The following is a 22,456-nucleotide window of genomic DNA, read 5'->3' on the forward strand; positions in this document are numbered from 1 at the left end:
TCTACTGTCTATAAGGCCTTTTTTGCGTAGGTTGTATCACAGCTGGTTTTTTTAAATTAAATTAAATTATTTTGAGAGACAGAAAGAGAACCAGCAGGGGTGGGGCAGAGAGAGAGGGGGACCGAAGATCTGAAGCAGGCTCTGCACTGACAGCAGAGAGCCCTATGAGGGACTCGAACTCACAAGCAATGAGATCATGACCTGAGCTGAAGTCAAATGCTCAACCAACTGAGCCACCCAGGCACTCCAATCATGCTGTTTTTAAGTGTTTATGGCTCCCCCAGTTTCTTCTTTTTTTTTTTTCTTTTAATTTTTTTAAGTTTATTTGTTTATTTTGAGAGACATAGAGACAGCACGAGTGGGGAAGGGGCAGAGAGGGAGAGAGAAAATCCCAAGCATGCTCAGAGCCTGATGCAGGCCTTGAACTCACCAAAGTGTGAGATCATGACCTGAGCCAAAACCGAGAGTCTAATTGACTGAGCCACACAGACGCCCCCTATGGCTTCCCCAGTTTCTGAGCTTTCTATGTTTTCTGATGTTATTTGCTCCAGAAAAGAGGGCTCAAAGCTTTGCCCTTCTTCAACTTCAACGGTAAATGGGGGAGTGCAGGGGGAGAGGGAAAGATTAACTCCTATGACTGTTCTCAGTGTATTTCCCAGTCTTACCTTGCCTTTTAAACTTTAACTTAGCCCTACAATTCTGACTCAGCCAGCAGTCATTCTGTGAACATTAGATCTTTTCTGCCTAATTTCCTGATCTCTTTTTTTTTTATTTTTTTGATGCAGTCTGTTTCTCCTTCTTCAATGTATTTACTAACCTAAACTTTTCCCTGAAGCTTTTCACTTGGTTCATAGTTTCTATCAACTATGAAACCACCACTGCCATCAGGCCCCTGGAGGTTGAGTCACTACAATCCCACCCACACCCTGGTGCTGGTCCCCCTTGGGGAGACATGTCGGGGGACAGCTGGAGGCGCCCCCCCCCCAGTCTGGGCTTCTGTGTTTGACACTCCCCCACACTGAGGAACCTGCTGTTTCCACCTACACTGGGATCATATTTGCTTTGTAGAGCATGCACTTGGGACCTCTCCATAGTCAGTCCTAACCGTGAGATGGGTATTGTTTACTGTGATTCATCCCAGCAACTCTGATACCAGGATGAGGCACAGGCTGTTGATAAAGGTGATGTTCCTTCCAGTCAGGAATGAACGCTTGTTTATCTGGACTTTCCTTGTGATATGTATCTGTCACTGCATGGAGACATACAAGAGCATTTACAATTCACTTCTTAAAACCTTGGATGTTAAATGACAAATTTCTTAAATATTTACATGTAACATCACTGCTGCTGGTGCTGCTCTTGTTACTATGATAATAATTACCAAGTAGCTTTTATTTACTGAGTGTGAACCGTGTGCTAGGATTTATGCTAATAAATCATTAATTCTTACAACTGTCCTGCAAGGCATGACCATTATCATCCTCATTTTACAGATGAGGACATGATGATTCAGAGATGTTAAGTGACTTGCCCAAGGTCACACAGCCAGTAAGTGGCCATGCTGGGACTCAAACGCAAGCCTTCCAAACCCAGCCCATGCTCGTAAGCATTTCATCTATCAGGACAGAAACAGTCAGATTTCTGATCTATGACTATGAGCTGTTTTACAGAAGCCAGAACTTAAATTCACGTTAGTTCTGTCCTTTACTTACTTACTTACTTACTTACTTATATATTTATTTATAAAAAAGATAGAAATTCATTGAATATACCTCCAGGGAGCAGCAGGCAGGACAGCAGAGGAGGGGCTGTTGCAACCAGTTATGTCCTTTAAAGCAACAAATTTGAAAGTGTATAACACCATGCTGCCTGCCATTATGCACAATTGGTTTTGGAGTCCTTTGTAAGAACTGCTTTCAGAGCCAGTGTGTGAAACATAAGAAAAACAATTTTTTAAATATTTTATTTATTTTTGAGAGAGAGAGACAGAGACAGTGCATGAGCAGGGGAGGGGCAGAGAGAGAGGGAGACACAGAATCCAAAGCAGGCTCCAGGCTCCGAGCTGTCAGCACACAGCCCGACGCAGGGCTCGAACTTACAGACCCCAAGATTATGACGTGAGCCAAAGTTGGATGCCCAACCGACTGAGCCACCCAGGCGCCCCAAGCGATTTCTTTTTGGAGATGAACTTTGCTTTTTATTCCATTCCATGTTACCCTACTTGATCACCTACATTATTTATCAGATTTTACTCCTAATGCCTTTTGACAATTTCCAAAAAGGTAATTCTGTCCTCTGAGGATGGAGATTTGCCACCAATGAGGACATTCAGAAGAAGCTTTCAGGGGGAGTGGAGACACTTCCTAGGAGGCTCCAGCATGTTCTCAGTGATGTCAGCATTTTGAAAATGAGAGCTTGGCCTCCCAGGATGATTACTTTGAAGGGGAGAGCACTCAGCTATATATTCACATTCTGCTGTATTTGTTTACAGTTCAATCTGTTACTTCATAGATATACTTAAATTGATTTGATGTGAAGTCTGTTTATACAAATATGCATTTAAGGAAAATACTACTGTGTTTAGAAAGACATCAGACTTTCCTTGTCTATCACAGTCTCAGAAACTCTGCTGATGTCAACACTGGAACTGGCTCTGTTTTGATAGGATTCTGTTCCTCTTTGTATCTTCAAAGTAGCAAATACTAACTTGTGGATTTGGACAGATTGTGAGTAGGCCCCCATTCTTCTTCAGGAAAAAAATCAGTTTGCTGCTTCCACAGCAAAGGGAGATGATCCCGCTTCTAAAAATGTCTCCAGCAACACTTCAAGCATCATTTTTAAAGTGCTTTTTTTTTTTTCTTACAGTGAAGGTTAGGGTTAAAGTTTCAAGCCTCATCTTAATTAGCTGCTCACATTTAACTTAACTCTGCCAAAGTAAACAGTCGTATTCAAAATAGCAATGTTACCATAGCAACCTAGATCAGAATCGTTTGATTTTCTTTTCTGCTCACGATTGTACCTTACTATCTAGGCCATGATGTGAGACAAATCTGCAGAAACATCCCGTGTAAAATGAGATTTCAAAAAAAACATTTAGGGGGGAAAACATTTTTAAATGATTGCTTTAAGTGTTACAGGAAGCTCCTAATTCCCAGTGGCTCCTGAAGGAGATTCTCTTTCAGGTTCCCTTGTCTGACAGCCTCACCACTCAGTCCCCTCTTGGGGTTCTGGGTGGTGAAGTACCCCAGAACCTGGACCGGGTCGGGGGATCGCTGTTCTTGTTCCAGTTCTAGCTATCAGACTGTGGTCCTCAAAGTGAGACCGCTGAACCAGATAATTCCCCATGGCTTTTCTACTGTAAAGGGGGGCTCAGGTTCTGATCCTTTAATTTGGTTATTACTTAACAAAATGCAAAACCAAGCTGTTTTAAATCAAGCCTCGGGCTAAGCCTTAATCTTCTAGGAAAGAAGAGAATTGTTAAGCATTTTTAAGATCCAGGCCTGTGATTCCTAAATTTGTATTACCTGAATCATCTAGGGAGGCCCTCGAACTCCCCTGACTGGCTCCTCACGGCCAACATGTAAAGCTATCATTGTTCCTAATTATGGCAAATGTTAGCCACATGAAGAGCATTTTAATTAAGAAAATTAATAAGCAGATTAGCCTTTTCCGTGGTCTATTTTCCAGGCCCTTCATGAAGTGATTCTGGAGACTTGGTCTTTGTCTCAATTTTCTTGCCTGGCAAATGAGACTCCGGAAGCCAGATGTTTTCCCTGCCCCTGGATCCAGCTTGGTGCGTGACTTTTTTTTTTACTAAATGGAGTAGAGACACAGTATTATTTTTGGAAGTGATAAACTGACACTGTGAAAGTTGTTTTACTTGAGATTTGCCATTAAAACAAAAGCAAACCTCAAGATCTTTTGTCCAGCCTCAGACAGGGATAATCTAGTCATGAGATCAAGTGGAGAAAAGTCAAACAAAGATATTGTTTTCTCTGTAATTTATTTTGTGTGCCATTAAAAAGAAGGTAGAGGGGCGCCTGGGTGGCTCAGTCAGTTAAGCGTCCGACTGGCTCAGGTCGTGATCTCACGGTTCCTGGGTTCGAGCCCCACATTGGTCTCTGTGCTGACAGCTCGGAGCCTGGAGCCTGCTTCAGATGCTGTGTCTCCCTCTCTCTCTGCCTCTCCCCCACTGGTGTTCTGTCTCTCTCTGTTAAAATAAATAAGCATTAAAAAATTTTTTTAAATAAAATAGAAGATAGAAAAGGGACAAAGCCCAGTAGAAAAATGGTAAAGAATATAAATATGAATGGTAAAGAAGTGGGCATGAAGCGTATGAAAAGCAGCTTAGCCACATTGAGTGTTAAGGGAAATGTGAATCCGAGTAAGGAGATACCATTTAAAATGCCTGACAGTTTCAGAGTTTGGCAAGGCTGTGGAGAAACAGGAAAATATAACAGATACTGCTGGGGGGATTGCCACAGCCAGTTGGAGAGCGATTTGGCAGGTTCTGGTGAAATTGAACACCCACGTTCCCTTGGACTAAGCAGTTCCGCTACTGGATGTAATTCCAGAGAGTGTCTCTGCAAGTACACCAGGAGGCAGGCACTGGGGGTTCACTGAGGCCTTGTTTGTGATGGGGAAAAAATCAGACACAATCTACATGTCTACCAGCAAGAGAATGCAATAGACGAAAAATAATGCAGTATGTTCTTTTTTTTTTTTAAGTTTATTTATTTATTTTGAGAGAGACAGAGATGAGGAAGGGCAGAGAGAGAGTGAGAGAGAATTCCAAGCAAGCTGTGTGCTGTCAGCGCAGAGCCCAGGGTGGGGCTCAATCTCACAAACCGCGAGATCATGACCTGAGCCCAAATCAAGAGTCAGATGCTTAACCCACTGAGCCACCCAGATGCCCCAATGCAGTATGTTCTTATATTAGAATACTGTAAAGCAGATTCATACATAATATCAACAATGGCTGAAGTAAAAAGTCAAAGTTAAGTGAAAAAATGCAAAACTTTGTATATGGAAAGTAAAATTAAGATGATACTCACACATGTATTATGGGAACATTGGTATAAGGTATAAAAATGTGCCAGAAGGGGTGCCTGGCTGGCTCAGTTGGTGGAGCATGCGATTCTTGATCTTGGGGTCATGAGTTCAAGCCCCACGTTGGGTGTAGAAATTACTTAAAAATAAAATCTTAAGGGGCGCCTGGGTGGCGCAGTCGGTTAAGCGTCCGACTTCAGCCAGGTCACGATCTCGCGGTCCGTGAGTTCGAGCCCCACGTCAGGCTCTGGGCTGATGGCTCAGAGCCTGGAGCCTGTTTCCGATTCTGTGTCTCCCTCTCTCTCTGCCCCTCCCCCGTTCATGCTCTGTCTCTCTCTGTCCCAAAAATAAAAAAAATAAAAACGTTGAAAAAAAAATTAAAAAAAATAAATAAATAAAATCTTAAGGGGCACCAGGGTAGCTCAGTCGGTTGAGCATCGAAGTCTTGATTTTGGCTCAGGTCGTGATCTTGCAGTTTGTGGGATGGAGCCCCATGCCAGGCTCTGTACTGATAATGCAGAGCCTGCTTGGGATTCTCTCTTCCTCTCTCTCTGCCCCTCCCCTGTGCATGCTTTCTGTCTCTCTCTCAAAATAAATAAATAAATAAACATTAAAAAACACTTTAAAAAATAAAATAAAGTCTTTAAAAAATTATTAAAACATTTTAAACATGGGCTGAAGGAATAAATTTCTATATAGAAATGGTCAATTTTAAAAGATTTACTTCTTTTTTTGTTGTTTGTTTTTATTTTAATTCCAGTATGGTTCAATCTATAAAGAACTCACCAAACTCCACATCTGAAAAACAATCCAGTGAAGAAATAGGCAGAAGACATGAATAGACACTTTTTCAAAGAAGACATCCAGATGGCCAACAGACACATGAAAAGATACTCAATGTCACTCATCATCAGGGAAATACAATCAAAGCCACACTGAGATACCACCTCATGCTGGTCAGAGTGGCGTGAACAAGTCAGGAGACTATAGATGCTGGCAAGGATGTGGAGAAACGGGAACCCTTTTGCACTGTTGGTGGGAATGCAAACTGGTGCAGCCGCTCTGGAACAGTGTGGAGATTCCTCAAAAAATTAAAAATGAACTACCCTACGACCCAGCAATAGCACTGCTAGCAGTTTACCCACGGGATACAGGAGTGCTGATGCATAGGGGCACATGTACCCCAATGTTTACAGTAGTGCTTTCAACAATAGCCCAGTTATGGAAAAAGCCTAAATGTCCATCAACTGATGAATGGATAAGAAGATGTGGTTTATATACACATACTTAGCAATGAGAAAGAATGAAATCTGGCCATTTGCAGCAACGTGGATGGAACTGGAGGGTATTGTGCTAAGTGAAATAGGTCAGTCAGAGAAAGACAGATATCATATGTTTTCACTCATATGTGGATCCTGAGAAACTTAACAGAACCATGGGGGAATGGAAGGGGGGAAAAAGTTACAAAGAGGAAGGGAGGCAAACCATAAGAGACTCTTAAATACAGAGAACAAACTGAGGGTTGATGGGGGGTAGGGGAGAGGGGAAAATGGGTGATGGGCATTGAGGAGGGCACTTGGGATGAGTACTGGGTATTGTATGGAAACCAACTTGACAATAAATTATGTTAAAAACAGTAATTCCAGTATGGTTCACATACAGTACTATATTCATTTCAGGTGTGCAATATAGTGATTCAGCTACTCCTTATGTCACCCAGTGCTCATCACAAATGCACTCCTTAAACCCCATCCCTAAAATGTTTCCTTCTTTAATAAGAAAAGAGGCTTGAAGCAAATATGACGATATGTTAAAGGCCTGAATTTGGATATTCCAGTTCCTGTGTATTTTTCAGAACATTTTCATTTCTTAAGACAAATATAAAATGCCAAGGTAAAAGTAAGGCAGCTGACAGATCAGACAGCAAAGATGAGCCTTCTTAATTGCCCTGAGCACTTAATTTTAGGGCTTTTCGCCGATCACACAAATTTTTGGGTTTTTTCCCCCAGCATTATTTTCTTTCTCAGCAGTTGCCTTTTAGAGGACCCTAGCTTTTGCCCATTGCATCTGTTCGTCATTAGGGTGACAGCATAGGCCACCTCCTCTCGGGGTGATTCATCAGGATTAGCTTTCAGATATAAACAAGTACAGACTTAGGCTGAGGTTTCGGAAACACCTGACAGTATCATCCATCTTTTGAAGTGTTCATTTGGGTTAAATATCTTGATATCCACACCCCACCCACACCCCTTTGTGAGTCTGTGGCTTTTGTCCTTTAAAGGAACAGTTGCAGATTCTAAAATGCACAAACCGCAGATGGCAGGCTGCTATCTGGCAAAAGGAGGCGTAAGCTTACTGATTTTTTTTTGTCATTAATTTTATGTTATTAATAAGACAGAGAGTAAGGTACCTTAGAACTCCAGGGCTGCTGTTACTGTACAGTGGTGGAAAGCCAGATGAAACCAGAGAAAGGAATCAAAGTGAATTACTGATGGGATGAAGTAAATTGAGGCCCGTATTACTTGCAGGGCCGAAACCAAAAGGTCCTTGCCCAGCCAGGGGGTAGGTGAAAAATGATTGCTGTGGAAGCAGAGGGAAAGGAAAGGAGGACTGTCTCGGAGGACAGGAGAATAGAAAGTTTAGGGGGTACCTGGGTGGCCCAGTTGGTTAACCAGCCCGCCCTTGATTTCGGCTCAGGTCATCATCTCTTGGTTCCTGAGATCAAGCCCCACATTGGGCTCTGCACTGACAGCATGGAGCCTGCTTGGGATTGTCTCTCCCTCTCTCTCTGCCCCTTTCCTGCTTGTACTCACTCTCTGTCTCAAAATAGATAAATAAAATTAAAAAAAAAAAAGAATAGGAGAAAACCAAAAGTGTGTAGGCATCTTATTATTAACCCACAGACCAGATTATTTCTGGCATCAAAACTCAGCCCTCCTGTGACATAGGGATGTATGACAGGAACTTATATGTGATGTATCATGATACACGTATACATGTAATGAATTATGTGATCAGGGCCCTTTTGAGAGTGAAAGAAGGTGCTATTAATAATTAGTTGGGGCAACAGGCATAAACTGGGGTCATCCTGGGCAAACCTCCTAGTCACCCTAGTGAGTACTGGTCACCCAGTAATCATGTACATTTACATCTTTGTAAATGAAACTCATCAGGGGTGCTGGTCTGGTTTGGTCAGTGCAGCATGTGACTCTTGATCTCGGGGTTGTGAATTCGAGCCCCATGTTGGGTGTAGAGATTACTTAAAAATAAAATCTTTAGGGGCACCTGGATGGCTCTACTGGTTAAGTGTCCAACTTCGGTTCAGCTCATGATCTCAGGGTTTGTGGGTTCAAGCTTCACATTGGGCTCTGTGCTGACAGCTCAGAGCCTGGAGCCTGCTTCAGATTCTGTTTCTGTCTCTGCCCCTCTCCTGCTTGCACTCTGTCTCTATCTCTCAAATATGAATAAACATTTAAAAATAATAATAAAATAAAATTTTTAAAAGAAAATTCATTAAATAAATAAAACATCAAAAAATTTTAAATGCATCTACCATGTGCTAGCACTGTTTTAGGCCCTGAGGGTACAACAGGTATCAAGAGAAACAAAAATCCATGAGCAGAAGCTAGACAATAAACAAATCATATGTTATTAGATGTTAGTATGTTTATATGGAAATATAAGGCAGATAAGGGAGACAGGGACAGCCAGGGCCTAGGGGAGTAAGGGAAATAGAATTTTCTTTCTTTTCTTTTCTTTTTTTATCAATAATTTACTTTTTAATTTACATCCAAATTAGCATATAGTGCAACAATGATTTCAGGAGTAGATTCCTTAATGCCCCTTACCCATTTAGCCCATCCCCCCCCCCACAACCCCTCCACAACCCTCTGTTTGTTCTCTAAATTTAAGTCTTTTATGTTTTGTCCCCTTCCCTGTTTTTATATTATTTTTGCTTCCCTTCCCTTCTGTTCATCTGTTTTGTATCTTAAATTCCTCATATGAGTAAAGTCATATGATATTTGTCTTTCTCTGACTAATTTCACTTAGCATAATACCCTCTAGTTCCATCCACGTAGTTGCAAATGGCAAGATTTCATTCTTTTTGATTGCTGAGTAATACTCCATTGTGTATATATATCCATTCATCCGTCAATGGACATTTGGGCTCTTTCCATACTTTGGCTATTGTTGATAGTGCTGCTGTAAACATTGGGGTGCTTGTGCCCCTTTGAAACAGCACACCTGTATCCCTTGGATACCTAGTAGTGCAATTGCTGGGTCGTAGGGTAGTTCTATTTTTAATTTTTTGAGGAAGGAACCTCCATACTGTTTTCCAGAGTGGCCGCGCCAGTTTGCATTCCCACCAGCAGTGCAAAAGAGATCCTCTTTCTCCGCATCCTCTCCAACATCTGTTATTGCCTGAGTTGTTCATGTTAGCCATTCTGACAGGTGTGAGGTTGTATCTCATTGTGGTTTTGATTTGTAGGGAAATGCAATTTTTAGTTGTATGCTCAGGGATGGTTTGGTAGACTGAATTATTGTTCACCAATACTCTCTGCCTCCTACGGGAGAATTTTGCATCCTCATTCTCTTGAAATTAGTTAGCATTGGCCAATGATATGTGAACAGAAGTGACAAAGCCCTCCCAATCACTGCCTGCTCTGTCATGGTCTTTTCCCTCTGCCGCAGTCACTAAGTAATGTTGAGATAGTGGCTGCTCCATTGGCCTAGGGTCTGGCATAAAGGCAAGGATGATACAGACCTGCTTGTATGACACAGAGCTGTAAGTAGTGAGAAATAATCCTTTGTTCTTTTATACCCCTGAGATTTGGCACTCGCTTGTTATGTAGCATAACCTGACTGATACAGAAGCCCTCACTGAAAAGATAACATGTGAACAGAAACCTGAGGAGGTGAGGGAACCAATCATACAGATGTGTAGAGAAAGCATGTTCCACACAGAGGAACAGCAAGTGCAAAACTTCTGAAGAGGGAGCTTGCAAGGATCAGAAACGAAGCCAGACTTCTCAAGGCAATGATGCAGAGGTATTGCACCAGTCAGATTTTCATGCAGCTTGTGGGGCTGGAGACAGGACTTAGTCTTGTTCAGCCGGTGATGCTGCCACTCCTTTTTATCTCTGCAGGGCATGGAGTGGAGTGGCAGGAGTGATAGGGACAGACGAGGGTAAGAAGGAAAAGAAAGATCTGGGCAGAGAGATGCAACCTAGCAGAGCAGGGCTCCAGATCATGGGCACTAGCCACTCATATATTATAGATCATAGTGTCACCCACATAGAGAGCCTGTGAGGCCTCTGAAGTCTTACTGCCATCATAAAGGAGATGAGTCTGTGAATCCAAAGTGTGCTAATCAGTGACCACTAATGACCACGACACGCCCCTTCCCCACTCACCTTGTTCTTACACCCCTGACTTTCTTAGAGCCACACAGACTCCAAGGAACCTCCAACAGACAAACCAAGGCAGAAGGACCACTCTTAGCAGACTGTGCACTGCCCTGAAAAAGGGCTGCTTTCCCTTTGAGCAACATGAAAGGAGACCATATGAGCCACATGTTCCTTCTTTCCTTAAATCCTGATAATTCTCTCTTTTTTTTAAATATAAAGTCTTCCATTTCTTTTGGCTCTGTGCAGCCTTGAAACCACAGATCCTCCCAATTAGTAGTCACTAGTAAAAGAGAGTCTGAACAAATAAGGCAGAGTGGGCGGCTATTGAGGCTGATGCATGAGGGAGACAGAATTCAAAATATCAAATCCATTTAGGAAAAAACTTGTTAAAGTTGAAAGCTAAATGTTTCACAGAGATAAAATCCTGCTGCGCATTTATCAACCACAGAAGTAGTCACGGAAGATTCTCTGGAAGAAACCCCCATTAAACATCTGGGTTTCTAAAAGCTGATGGCATCTCACAGAATGCAACCATTCATCTCAAATCCACATGCAAATTGATTGCCTAGAATTGCCATCTATGACTCCTAAACATATAAAAATCGCTTTAGATTTGTAAGAATCTTAAACAGCTATGTTATCTGTTTTCTCTCTCATCAAAAGAGAATTTAACAAATGGATGCTCTGGTAGATAGGTGACCTTGAAAATGCATGCAAAAGTATGGCCATACCAAGTGCCACCTTCCTCCCTTTCTTCTTGTCAATTCCTAAAGAAATTGGAACAAAAAGGGAAATTCCACTCAATTTAGACAATGCCAAAATGATTGGGACTGGGGCCCTTGCTGAGAAAAATAAAATGCCATCTCGAGGTCTGAGAAGGGAGGAATGCATGGTACAAATGGATGCCAGCAAGAAAGGCATTGATTGTGCAGGGATCAATAGCAAAGGTGCCTTGGGAAGCCCAACGCAATTCAATATATTACAATGCAGTGGGATTCACCATTCACTTCCCACTCTTTCCAGAATCCATCCTTTGAGCCACTGTTCCTCTCAAGGGATAGGAGGCATAATTGTGATTTTGGGGAGGATGACTCTTTGTTGTATGGGATTGTTCTGTGCATTACAGGATGTTTCCATCCTTGATCCCACTCATTAAGTACAACCATTTTCCAATCGCTAACACAAAAACATCCCCAGACTGTCCCTAGAGTAGATATTACCATCCCAAGTTGAGAGCCTTACAAGTCTGGCCTATATTAATGTAAGATTAAAGTTTGAACTTTAATGTAAGTTTGAACTATTAATGTAAGATTGAAGTTTGAACATAACTGTGAGGATGCACCACTGAGCAGGAACTGAGTTATCAAAGAGCATCATTCTGTACACATGTAGGTTCATGAGGAAAAGAAAAGCAATTAGCTCTATTTGCTGGAAAAGAAATCCCAGGTATCAGAAAGGCCACAACAGCCACATGATTAGAGAGATGGCTTTGTTGTTGTTGGTAAAGCAGATTTTAAAAGAAAATCAAAGACTGAAATGAGCTGGAGACAGTGTTCAAAAGAACTGATATGGTAAATAACTCAACCCATGTTGTCATTACTTTTCTGGAAAAGGGAAGGAGGGTTTCTTTAAGATGAGTTGCAATCTGCTTGATATTTACATGAAAAACAGAGGAGCCACACTAGTTTTTTAGGCTCTTTAGGCTCAAATCAAAGTTATTGACCAGTTCCTTAATAAGTACATGCTATGCTACTTGGAGGGTTCTGTATAAATGGCTACCTCGGTGGGCAGTTTCAGGAACTCTCCAGCCTTTTCAGTGTTACTGCTGAGGAGCTTCCCTCTCTCTTTCACTCTTACCATTGACCTTTCTCAGCCCCTGTCTTCCTGCCTTACTTCCCCAGGACCAGATCATCTTTGTGGAAGCAAGTGGGAAGGGACACCTCATCTAGCCATTGTGGGACCCCTTGCCCACCCCCTTCTCCCCTTGGCTCTCCAATAGTACCGTTTATTAGGCAAGTACTGTTCACCAAGCCCTGGGCTAAGGCTTTTGTTTGTTTGTGTTAGTATTAAAGTAGGCCACCAAAGGAAATTTTAACAGTTATTCTTCCAGAGGAGGAATTTAATGACTTAATTAAATAATTCTGTAATTATTTAATTATTTTTCTTGAAAGAATCTCAAACTCATAGAAAATGTGCAAGTATAATACAAAGAATTTTTTATTTTCTGGAATTATTTGAGAGTAAGTTGCCAGCCCGATGCCCACCACCCCTGATTTTCCAGTAAACAAGGACATTCTACATAACCGAATGAAACTATCAAAATGAGGAAGTTCACAGGGTACATTACTACCATCTAATCCTCAGGCCCCACTCAGGCGATCCCAGTAACGTTCTTTATAGCAAAAAGATCTAGTTGAAAATCATGTGTTGCTTTTAGTTGTCATGACTCTTTGGTACTCTTCAGTGTACCATCTTTTGCTCCGTCTTTTCTGGGTTTTCATGACCATGGCACTTCTGAAGAGTACAGGCCAGTCAGTTTGTAGAACATCTGTCCATTTGGTTTTATCTGTCGCTCCCTCATAATTGGGTTCAGGGGCTGCACCTTCGGCAGGACTATCAGAGAAGTGGTGTTGGGTCTTCCTCCTGCATCTGGTCAGGTGGCAACAGGGTTTCGATTTGTCCCATTACTGGTGATACTCACTTAGGTCACTTGATTAAGGTGATATGTGCCATGATTCTCCACTCTGAAGTTATTTTTTTCCCATTTGTAACTAGTAAGTATTTTATGGGGAAGTGCTCTGAGACTGTTCCTCAGCAAACTTGCAATTATTTTATGGATTTATGGTTTTCTATTTTAATAAATGGGCTACCATCAGTTACAGGTACTCTCATAATTTATTTTGATGCTTAAGTAGTTCCAGATGTGGCCAGGTGATCCCTTTGGAGCTGGCCTCTGCTCCCCCTTGACAAGCCTCCATCAATATTTGAGCATTCTAGATAGTAAGATGCACCAGGCCCATCTTGTACTGTCCTTAATCAGCCTGGAATCGCCATTCTTCAAGGTGGCTGAGCGCTTTGTTTTTGGGCTACTTGTGTGGTGGACCAGTGAATGCTCGTCCATGTGTGGGCTGCGTGTGTCTCACACCATGTGTCCACATCCTTCTTGGGTGCTTTGGATTAACTACTCCTCTGTTCCTTGTCTTACCATAGAAGTTTTAGAAGAGAGATCATTTACTAAAACTCTTGTAGATGAGAACTCCAAAGCTCAGCAAGGTGGTATGGTGTCTAGCTGGTAGCAAAACTGGAGTCAAAACCGTAAATCTCTTCTCTTTTTCTATAACCATCCACTGCACCACACAACTTTTTTAATCGTTAGTGAGTGCAAATATTTTTATCATAGCTACTAGTTGAGTTAATGGGGTGAGGGGTGTATGTGTGGAATTAAAGCTAGTAATTTATTAAAGCTTATATCAGAGCAAAAAAGGAAAATATATTTTGATTTAATGTATACAATTTTAAAAATTAAAACTGGTTGGTGTATAAGGAATTCTGTAAATTATTTGTGGGGAATCTTTTCTAGAACACATTGTCAGCTTGGGATTCTCTGTCTCCCTCTCTCTCTGCTCCTCCCCCGCTCATGCTTGCACACATGTGCATGTACACTCTCTCTCTCTCTCTCAAAAATAAATAAACATTAAAAAAAAAAAAGAATTAAGGTTCCCAAAGAGGTACAGAAAGTTAGATCAAGGACTAGGATTTGGCTCCAGTTCTGGCTTCTTATTGTCTATTTTTTTTTTTAATTTTTTTTTCAACGTTTATTTATTTTTGGGACAGAGAGAGACAGAGCATGAACGGGGGAGGGGCAGAGAGAGAGGGAGACACAGAATCGGAAACAGGCTCCAGGCTCTGAGCCATCAGCCCAGAGCCCGACGCGGGGCTCGAACTCACGGACCGCGAGATCGTGACCTGGCTGAAGTCGGACGCTTAACCGACTGCGCCACCCAGGCGCCCCTTATTGTCTATTATTAAATCACTTAGTTTATTTGTTACTCCTTTAAAAAACAGAAAGGTGGTGATTTTAATTGAGAGATAAAGAGTCCATAGGATTACTGTAAGGAGTAGAAAAAGAAAATGTCTGAACTGTGTAAATGCCCAGCACTGTCTACGTTAGGGGTCTGTATCTGTGCCTGTATTAGGCACTGTATCTGTGCCATGGATCCTTTTGGCATCTGGTGAAGCCTTCCCACTCTTTCTTAAATAATGTTTTAAGTGAAAAAATTGAAATGTATGGGATGATCAAGGGAAAAATATTGAAATGTAGTTAAGTTAGTTAAAGAACAAATTTACAATATTATAATGAATATTTTTTAATTAATGTTTAAATAATAAGTTCTAGTATCAGGACCAATAACTGTGTCTTAGTGTTTGGGCCACCATAACAAAATACCATAGACCGGGTGGCCTAAACAACAGAAATTTATTTTCTCAGAGTTCCAGAGACTGGAAGTCTGAGATCATGGTGCCAGCATGGTTGAGGTCTGGGAAGGGCTTCCTGGCTTAGAGAAGGCCACCTTCTCATTGTGTCCTCTCATTGCCTTTCCCCAGTCTTGCACCTGGACAGACAAGAGAGAGAGAAAAAGCGAGAGAGATCTCTCCCTCTTTTTATAAGGCCACTACTCCTATCAGATTAGGCACCCACCCCTTATGACCTCATTTAACCTTAGTAACCTCCTAAATGCCCCATCTCCAGATCCAGTCACGTTAGGGACTAGGGCTTCAACTGTGAATTTTGGAGGCCACACTTCAGTCCAGAGCATAGTGATGGCATAAATGATATTTTGAAACATCTTCTGCAGACTGTAATGTGGTATGAAAATAGCTGTGAGCTATTGGCAACAAAGTCATACGTACTGCTGCTAGTAGGTTTGTTGCTTACATTTATTATGGAAGGGAATGCTTAATTTTTGATCGAGGGTAGTGAAAATAAAGATACAAGTTTTCTCCCTACCCAAATTCACAACTACCCTGAACTTCTGTACAAAGACCATAGATAAGAACTCCTGAAACATGCACATAAGATGTTCTTGTTTGGAGCAAACAAGTGGCATAACCCCCAGGATGGTGGGGATCAATTCCAAAATCGGCCAGTCCTGCCCAGTACCAGTCACCCAGGAGCAGCAGGTGACTTGAAGAGACATCATCTGCTTCTGGCCTTTTTGAATGTGTGTTCAAGTACTGGAATGTGTTTTGTCTTGCAGATACCAGTAACCTAAATTCTGAACAAAATGATTCCTGGACCTCTGAGAACTTCTGGCTGGACCCTTCTGTGAAGGGCCAGGTGAAGACCAAGGCAGAGGATGATGGGCTTCGGAAATCCCTGGATAGATTCTATGAAGTGTTTGGCTGTCCACAGCTGGCCTCTGGAAATGCACTCTCCGCAGCAGTCTGCCAGTGCCTGTCTCAGAAAATCAACGAACTGAAGGGCCAGGAGAGCCGAAAGTATGCCCTCCGCAGTTTCCAGATGGCCCGGGTCATCTTCAACCGGGATGGCTGCTCGGTCTTACAGAGGCATTCCAGGGATGTCCACTTCTACCCATCGGGAGAAGGAAGTGTGTCTCTGGATGATGAAAAGCCAACCCCGGGACTTTCAAAAGATATCATGCATTTCCTCTTGCAGCAGAATGTGATGAAAGACCTCTAAGTAGTGCCTGGTGGTAAGAGCAGGCAGTGTGGAGGGTGGTCCGGTGGCCAACGCTGTTAGTGCACACCCACTTCCCCTCCAGCCCCTCTTGCCGGCTCTGTGTGTCCAGCCCCTTGTGTGTCTGGCCCCTGTGTCCACACCACCTCCCACCCCACCCTACCACTCCCTTTGACTTAAGGCCAGTGACTGACTGATTGTGGAGTCCAGAAGCACATCTTCCTTGCCCCAAGGAAGGAAGGACATGCTCCGAGGCATAAATTACTCTCCAGAGCTCCCCTCTGGATCAGGCCAAGACTGGGACTTCACACGAAATCACTCCCTCGCTCAGCACCTGCCGTTTCCCTGTCCTGCCATTCATCTACTGGTGTCTCCCAGGGGCCTTTCCTTAATATATCTCTTGTACCTGGATCCTTGACTCAGAGTCTACTTCTGGGAGAACCCAACCTAAGGGAACAGGCTTTCTTTGTTACATGAGTTTTTTAAAGGATTTAAAGCTCTGCGCCAAAGCAAGTATAAGAATTATACCAAGTTGTAGAACTGAGACCATGTGACTGCGCATGTATTTCCCAAAATAACATAAAGATTTAAATATGGTTCCCAAAAGTGCATCACATCTTCCTCATACCCTTGCCTCTCCAAAGCCAGAATTCCCTGTTTTGTCATTCTAACAGGGTGTGGAAGGAACATTTGGATCATCTAAAATAAGAGCTAAGATTTGCAAATTCAAAGAAGGGGGGGCGGGGCTCTCGGTCTCCACCAGATTGCCAGTGTGGAAGGTGTGAAGAAAACAAATGTGCGCCACCTACCGAAGGACGCGCCGCGAGGCTGACGGGACGCGGCCTTGGCAGTTGTGGTGGAAGAGAGTAAGGAATCCTTTGCCCAAGTGGACTCCTCCCTGTCATTTTTGCTTTCTGCCTGTACCCTCTGTCACCCTCTGAACAGTTGGCCCCTCACCCCTGTCCCGTCCTTGCTCCGCCAGGGAGTGGCTTTAAATAGCCGGCGCCGCCTTGCGCCGGCAGAGGCCCTGCTCCATGGCCGTGTCCTGAAACCCCCCTTTGAGACTCGGGGGGTAGAATGATGTCACCTGGCACCGAGCTCTTGGAAGCTGTAACTGGAGGCCTCGTGCTAATCCCTGCCTCGACAGCCCTTCAAATAAATTACGTTGGCAGAAAGAGGGCTATCGTTTGGGGGAACAACAAGATGAGGCTGGCAACACAGTGCAGTTAGATTTTGAGAAACTCGAGGTGAAATTTCATTGGCCTAAGGCTCCATAAGCTTGCCAGAAAGCGGAGTTTGCAAACGGATCGGCCTCGAGGCGCGCATGAAGAGTGAGTGAGCCCTCTCAGGCAGGTCTCTTGGGGACTCTCCGAGCAAGAGTGGGGATTTTGCTTGAAAGGTCAGGGGTTACATACCAAGGCTTCCAGTGCCGGGAAGAGCAGAGGTAAGAAACAGTGTTTCACACTGCAGTGCAGAAGCCCCTTGGAAGAGACCTAAATGATAGGAACTAGGAAATGGGGAGGTCTCTGAGAGATACTGAAGGAAACAAGACTCCGCGTTTTCCTCTGACAAGCAATCATGTGAGTCTCTCCCCAGGAGCTTCTCCTATGCAACACCCCCAAATTACTCGTAAACCAGTGGGCCTTACAATTGAAAATGTGCAGGTTGAATTTTAAGGTCTGTAGTTTTATTGTTTTTTAAGGTGGAGCAAATTAATAGACGCAGCTGAAGAATGCTGTAGATTTCAGAATTATTCATTCACTGAAAGGAATATTGGAGATTAGTTTCCATGGCCACCGACAGAAGGAAACTGGATTATTTTATACTGTTTTTATAACACAGAAGATGGAAGCTATTCCAATCTCCATGCCGGAAGCAGCCGCTTCTGTTTGGCACCGAGATTTTAGTATTGGTAATTTTGTAACCTTTATTATTATCAGTGCTGAGGGTGCTCAGTAAAAAGAGGTAGATCCTGAAACCAGAGCATTTAGAAACCTGGAAGCCAGAATCACCTTAGGGTGAAGGAAAAAAAAAAAAAGAGGAAGAAAAGAGTGTGGTGTGTGTTTGCTTGTATCTGAGTAAGTGCTTGTGACAGGTCAGTACAAGATATTTGATTCCCTGCAGTCTCGCTCTCTAATTTGATCTTCACAACGTTGGGATGGCATTTTCCATTTATCCCTGTTTACCTTTAATAAAGACTAAGAGATAAGGGTGTTAAGGCTCTGGCCTTTGGCATTATTGTCTGTCTCTGCCCTCCTGATCACTTCACCGTCTTATCATCCCGTGAACATTCTCACTGGCCTATGATATCATCTGTGGCCCTTTTCAGAGGTCTCTGCGAGGGAGGATTTGCTCGCAGGAACATCAGAACTCCAAAGAAGAGAACCTGCTGCCAGTGTCTTGCATGTGTATGACTGTTACTCACTTCACTAGTCATTTCTTTACGTGACCTACGTGAGAACACGTGCCGTAGATCTTATTACCAGCAATTAGCACAAGACAATATGGAGATCACCAGCCAGCCCAGGTGGCTCCTTGCTGAGAGAGAATTTTCATCTGGAGAACAGATGGGGATGGTTTGCTCAAACTACTCGTTTCCAGAGCTGCTGGTAGTATACAAAATAACTGTAGGTGCCACATGGACGAACAATGTTTATCTTCATGGTTATCTATTTTGTTTAATGTGTTAGAAAAATATATAACTACCACGTTGAATCTGTGCTTTTACAGACAGCATGTAGGACAAGCCTAATATATTTAAAATTTTAAAGCGAATTAGTGAAAAAGTTAATGCTGTCGACAATATACAGATATGTCAAAAATTATAAAGGTGGTATACCAGGAAATGACTGAAATTTGGGATATAAGGGGACAGCGAATCTATTCTACCTTCTGTATCCCCCGTCTCTCTCTGGGAATACTGCAGGAAGCTTCCATCAGGTCAACCCACATCTTCCTTTGCCTCTATTTAGTTTTTAAGTTTTTTTTTTTTAATGTTTATTTATTGAGAGAGCGAGAATGAGCAGGGAAGGGGCCCAAAGAGAATCCCAAGCAGGCTCCTCACACAACGCAGAGCCCAACTCGGGGCTTGATCCCATGAACAGTGAGATCATGACCTTAATAAAAATTAAGAGCTGGTTGCTTAACCAACTGAGCCACCCAGGTGCCCTATCCTTTGCCTCTCTTTACCCTGCAGCTGTGTTGCAAACCCTTTTAAAAAGCAAACAGATGTGAATAGCCAGCAAATTAAAGAGAAGGGACTAGCCTTGTCAAATATGGAGACGTTTTTACAGTAAAGCAGCAACAAAACCAAAGTAGACAAATCAAAGAAAAAGCGTTCAGCCCATAGACCTAAATGTACATGTAAATGGAGTATTTAATGAAGGTAACATTTCAAATTTGCAAGGGAAGGTGGAGTTTTTAGCAAATGGTTTTAATTTTTTTTTTTTTAGTTTATTTATTTATTATTTTGAGAAAGAGAGCATGCAAGTCGGGGAGAGGCTGAGAGAGAAGCCCAAGCAGGCTCTGCACTGTCAGTGGGGAGCCGATGCAGGGCTTGAACTCATGAGCCGAGAGATCATGACCTGAGCTGAAGTTGGATGCTAAACTGACTGAGCCACCCAGGTGCCCCTTAGCAAATGGTTTTAGAATAATTGGCTCCCCAACTGGGGGAGGAGAGTAAAAAAAAGGCTAAATTCTTCGCCTCATTCTTGATATCCAAATGAATTTTAGGTGGATTAAAATTTTAAAGTAAGGGGCACCTGAGTGGCTCAGTTGGTTAAGCTTCCAACTCTTGATTTTAGCTCAGGTCATGATTGCACGATTCATGGGTTTGAGTCCTGTATGGGGCTCTACTCTGGCAGTGTGGAGCCTGCTTTGGATTCTCTCTCTCTCTCTCTCTCTCTCTCTCTCTCTCTCTCTCTTTCTCTGCCCCTGAGAGAGAGGGAGAGAGGGTGTGAGCTGGGGAGGGGCAGAGAGAGAGAGAGACAGAGAGGGAGACACAGAATCTCACTGTGCTGAGCTGCCATCACAGAGCCTGACTCGGGGCTCAAATTTGCAAGCCACGAGATCATGACCTGAGCTGATGTTGGACACTTCACTGACTGAACCACCCAGGTGTCCCCCCCAAATTTTTTCAAGGTAAAAAGATAAAAATCATAAAATTCTAGAATAAAAAATGAATGATATAGATACATGCAGCTGCACTAGTAGTGGCTTCAGGCCCAGTGTCTCCTCCATGCAATGACAGACTTAGGGGGTGACTTAGGGCACCCCCTACATCTGCCCAAGGATACCCATGTAGGCATCACATGCAGGGATCTGGTGGGAGCTTAAACAAAGCCAGAACATAGTAGACCAGAACAGCATTGCAAGGGCTCAGAAAGTTGTCATTGAAACTATAGACTACAAAAGTAAACCTTAAAAACAAAAACAGGGTGGCTGCCTACTAAAATAGAAGATTTATATAAGATTAAGAGTCTCCTAGGATGCCTGGATGGCTCGGTCAGTTAAGTGTCCAACTTCAGCTCAACTTCATAACCTCATGGCTTGTGAGTTCAAACCCTGCATTGGGCTCTGTGCTGACAGCGCAGACCCTGGAGTCTGCTTTGGATTCTGTGTCCCCCTCTCTCTCTGCCCCTCACCCACTCACCTCTGTCCCTCTCTCCTTCAAAAATAAACAAACACTAAAATAAAAAAAAAAAAGAAAGATTAAGGGTCTCCTAACGTAATATGCAAAAGTTCAGAACACAGTAAAAAAATCACTTGTCTTACCAAGAACCAGGAAAATCACAATACGAGTGAGACAAGATAGTCAACTGACACCAACAGTGAGGTGAATCAGATGTTGAAACTATCTGGCAGAGATTTTATCTTATTTTTTTCACTTTTTTTTTTTTTTTTTTGAGAGACAGAGCATGAGCTGGGGAGGGGTAGAGAGAGAGGGAGATATAGAATCTGAAGCAGGCTCCAGGCTCTGAGCTGTCAGCACAGATCCCTACACAGGCCTGGAACCCACAGACTGCAAGATCATGGCCTGGGCTGAAGTCAGACACTTAGCTGACTGAGCCACCCAGGGAACCCTATCTGGTTGAGACTTTAAAGCATTTTTAAATGGTTTCAACCAATAATTATGAAATCCCTTGAACCATATGAAAAACTATAAAACCTCATCAAAGAAATAGAAGTTATAAAAAGGAACCAGGTGGAAATTACAGAACTGAAAGCACAACCACAAAAAACAAACAAAAAACCCTCACTGGATGGGTTCAGTGGTAGAGTGGAGATAACAAAAGATGGGATCACTGAACTGAGACCAGATCAATCAAATGTACTCAATCTGACAAACATAGAGGAAAGAGACTGGGGGAAGACAAGGAATCTGTGAAACAGTAATAAAAGATATCGACATGGCTATCATCAGAATCCCAGAAGGAGATGAGCAAGATTGTGGGGCTAAACAAATATTCAAAGAAATAATGGCTGAAAACTTCCATTTGGCAAAAGATGAAAACTACAGATTCAAGGGCTATGTGAACTTGAACTAAGATAAATCTAAAGAAATGCTCATCAAAACAGCATAATTAAACTTCTGGAAACTAACAAAAAAAATCTTAAGAGCAATCAGAGAGAAATGATGCATGCCTTAATTATAGGCAAACACCAATTCAAATAAGAACAGATTTCGCATCTGAAATCATGGAGGACAGAAGGAAATGGTACAACATTTTCAAGGGCTGAAAGAAAAAAAAACTCCCAAGCTTGTCCTGTTGTAAGTTACCATGGAACATTCTACTCAGATGCATCCTTGTCACCTTAAACAAAATGTATAAAAAAACCAAAGGTATCTTCTTTCCCACAGGCTAATAATACTCCTATTTGATGCATGTAATTCATCAATGGCATTAACATTTGCTAAGTCATTCAGGCTTGAAAAACTTTGGATTCATCATGACTTTTACTTCTAAACATTCCACTATAGCACACAGTGGTTATTAAGAACTGAGACCTGGGAGCTTCCCTGCCTGGATATGAATCTTGCTTCTACCATTTATTAGCATGTGTCCTTGGGCATGTTACTTGACCTAACTGTGCCTCAGTTTCCTCATCTGTAAAACAGAAATAGCAATCATGTCTAATTTCAGGATACTCACATGAATTCAGATTTGTTATGGTATTTAGAATAGCACCCAGCAGGTAGCGTTGGTTTTTTGGGGGTGAGGGGTTGCTTAAAAATTGAAATTCCTACATTTGCCTCTTCTTTCTCTTCTCACTGCCATCGCCTGCTCCAAGCTTTCATCTC

General features: G+C 42.6%; 1 protein-coding gene across 2 annotated transcripts in view; it reads left to right on the top strand.

Moving 5' to 3' along the window:
* The window catches only part of SHLD1 (shieldin complex subunit 1), an 87,936-nt gene extending 69,572 nt beyond the window's left edge, over positions 1-18,364 (top strand). For both annotated transcript variants that reach the window (XM_047068264.1, XM_047068265.1), the window contains exon 4: positions 15,716-18,364. In XM_047068264.1, the coding sequence (XP_046924220.1) occupies positions 15,716-16,158 (443 nt within the window). In that variant the 3' untranslated portion in view covers positions 16,159-18,364. The remainder of the gene's footprint in view (positions 1-15,715) is intronic.
* The last annotated feature ends 4,092 nt before the right edge of the window (positions 18,365-22,456 follow it).

This window comes from Lynx rufus, unplaced genomic scaffold (genome assembly GCF_022079265.1).
Source record: "Lynx rufus isolate CCGP_SWC_20201006 ecotype Redwood Valley unplaced genomic scaffold, mLynRuf1.p SCAF_8, whole genome shotgun sequence".
Classification (NCBI taxonomy): domain Eukaryota; kingdom Metazoa; phylum Chordata; class Mammalia; order Carnivora; family Felidae; genus Lynx; species Lynx rufus.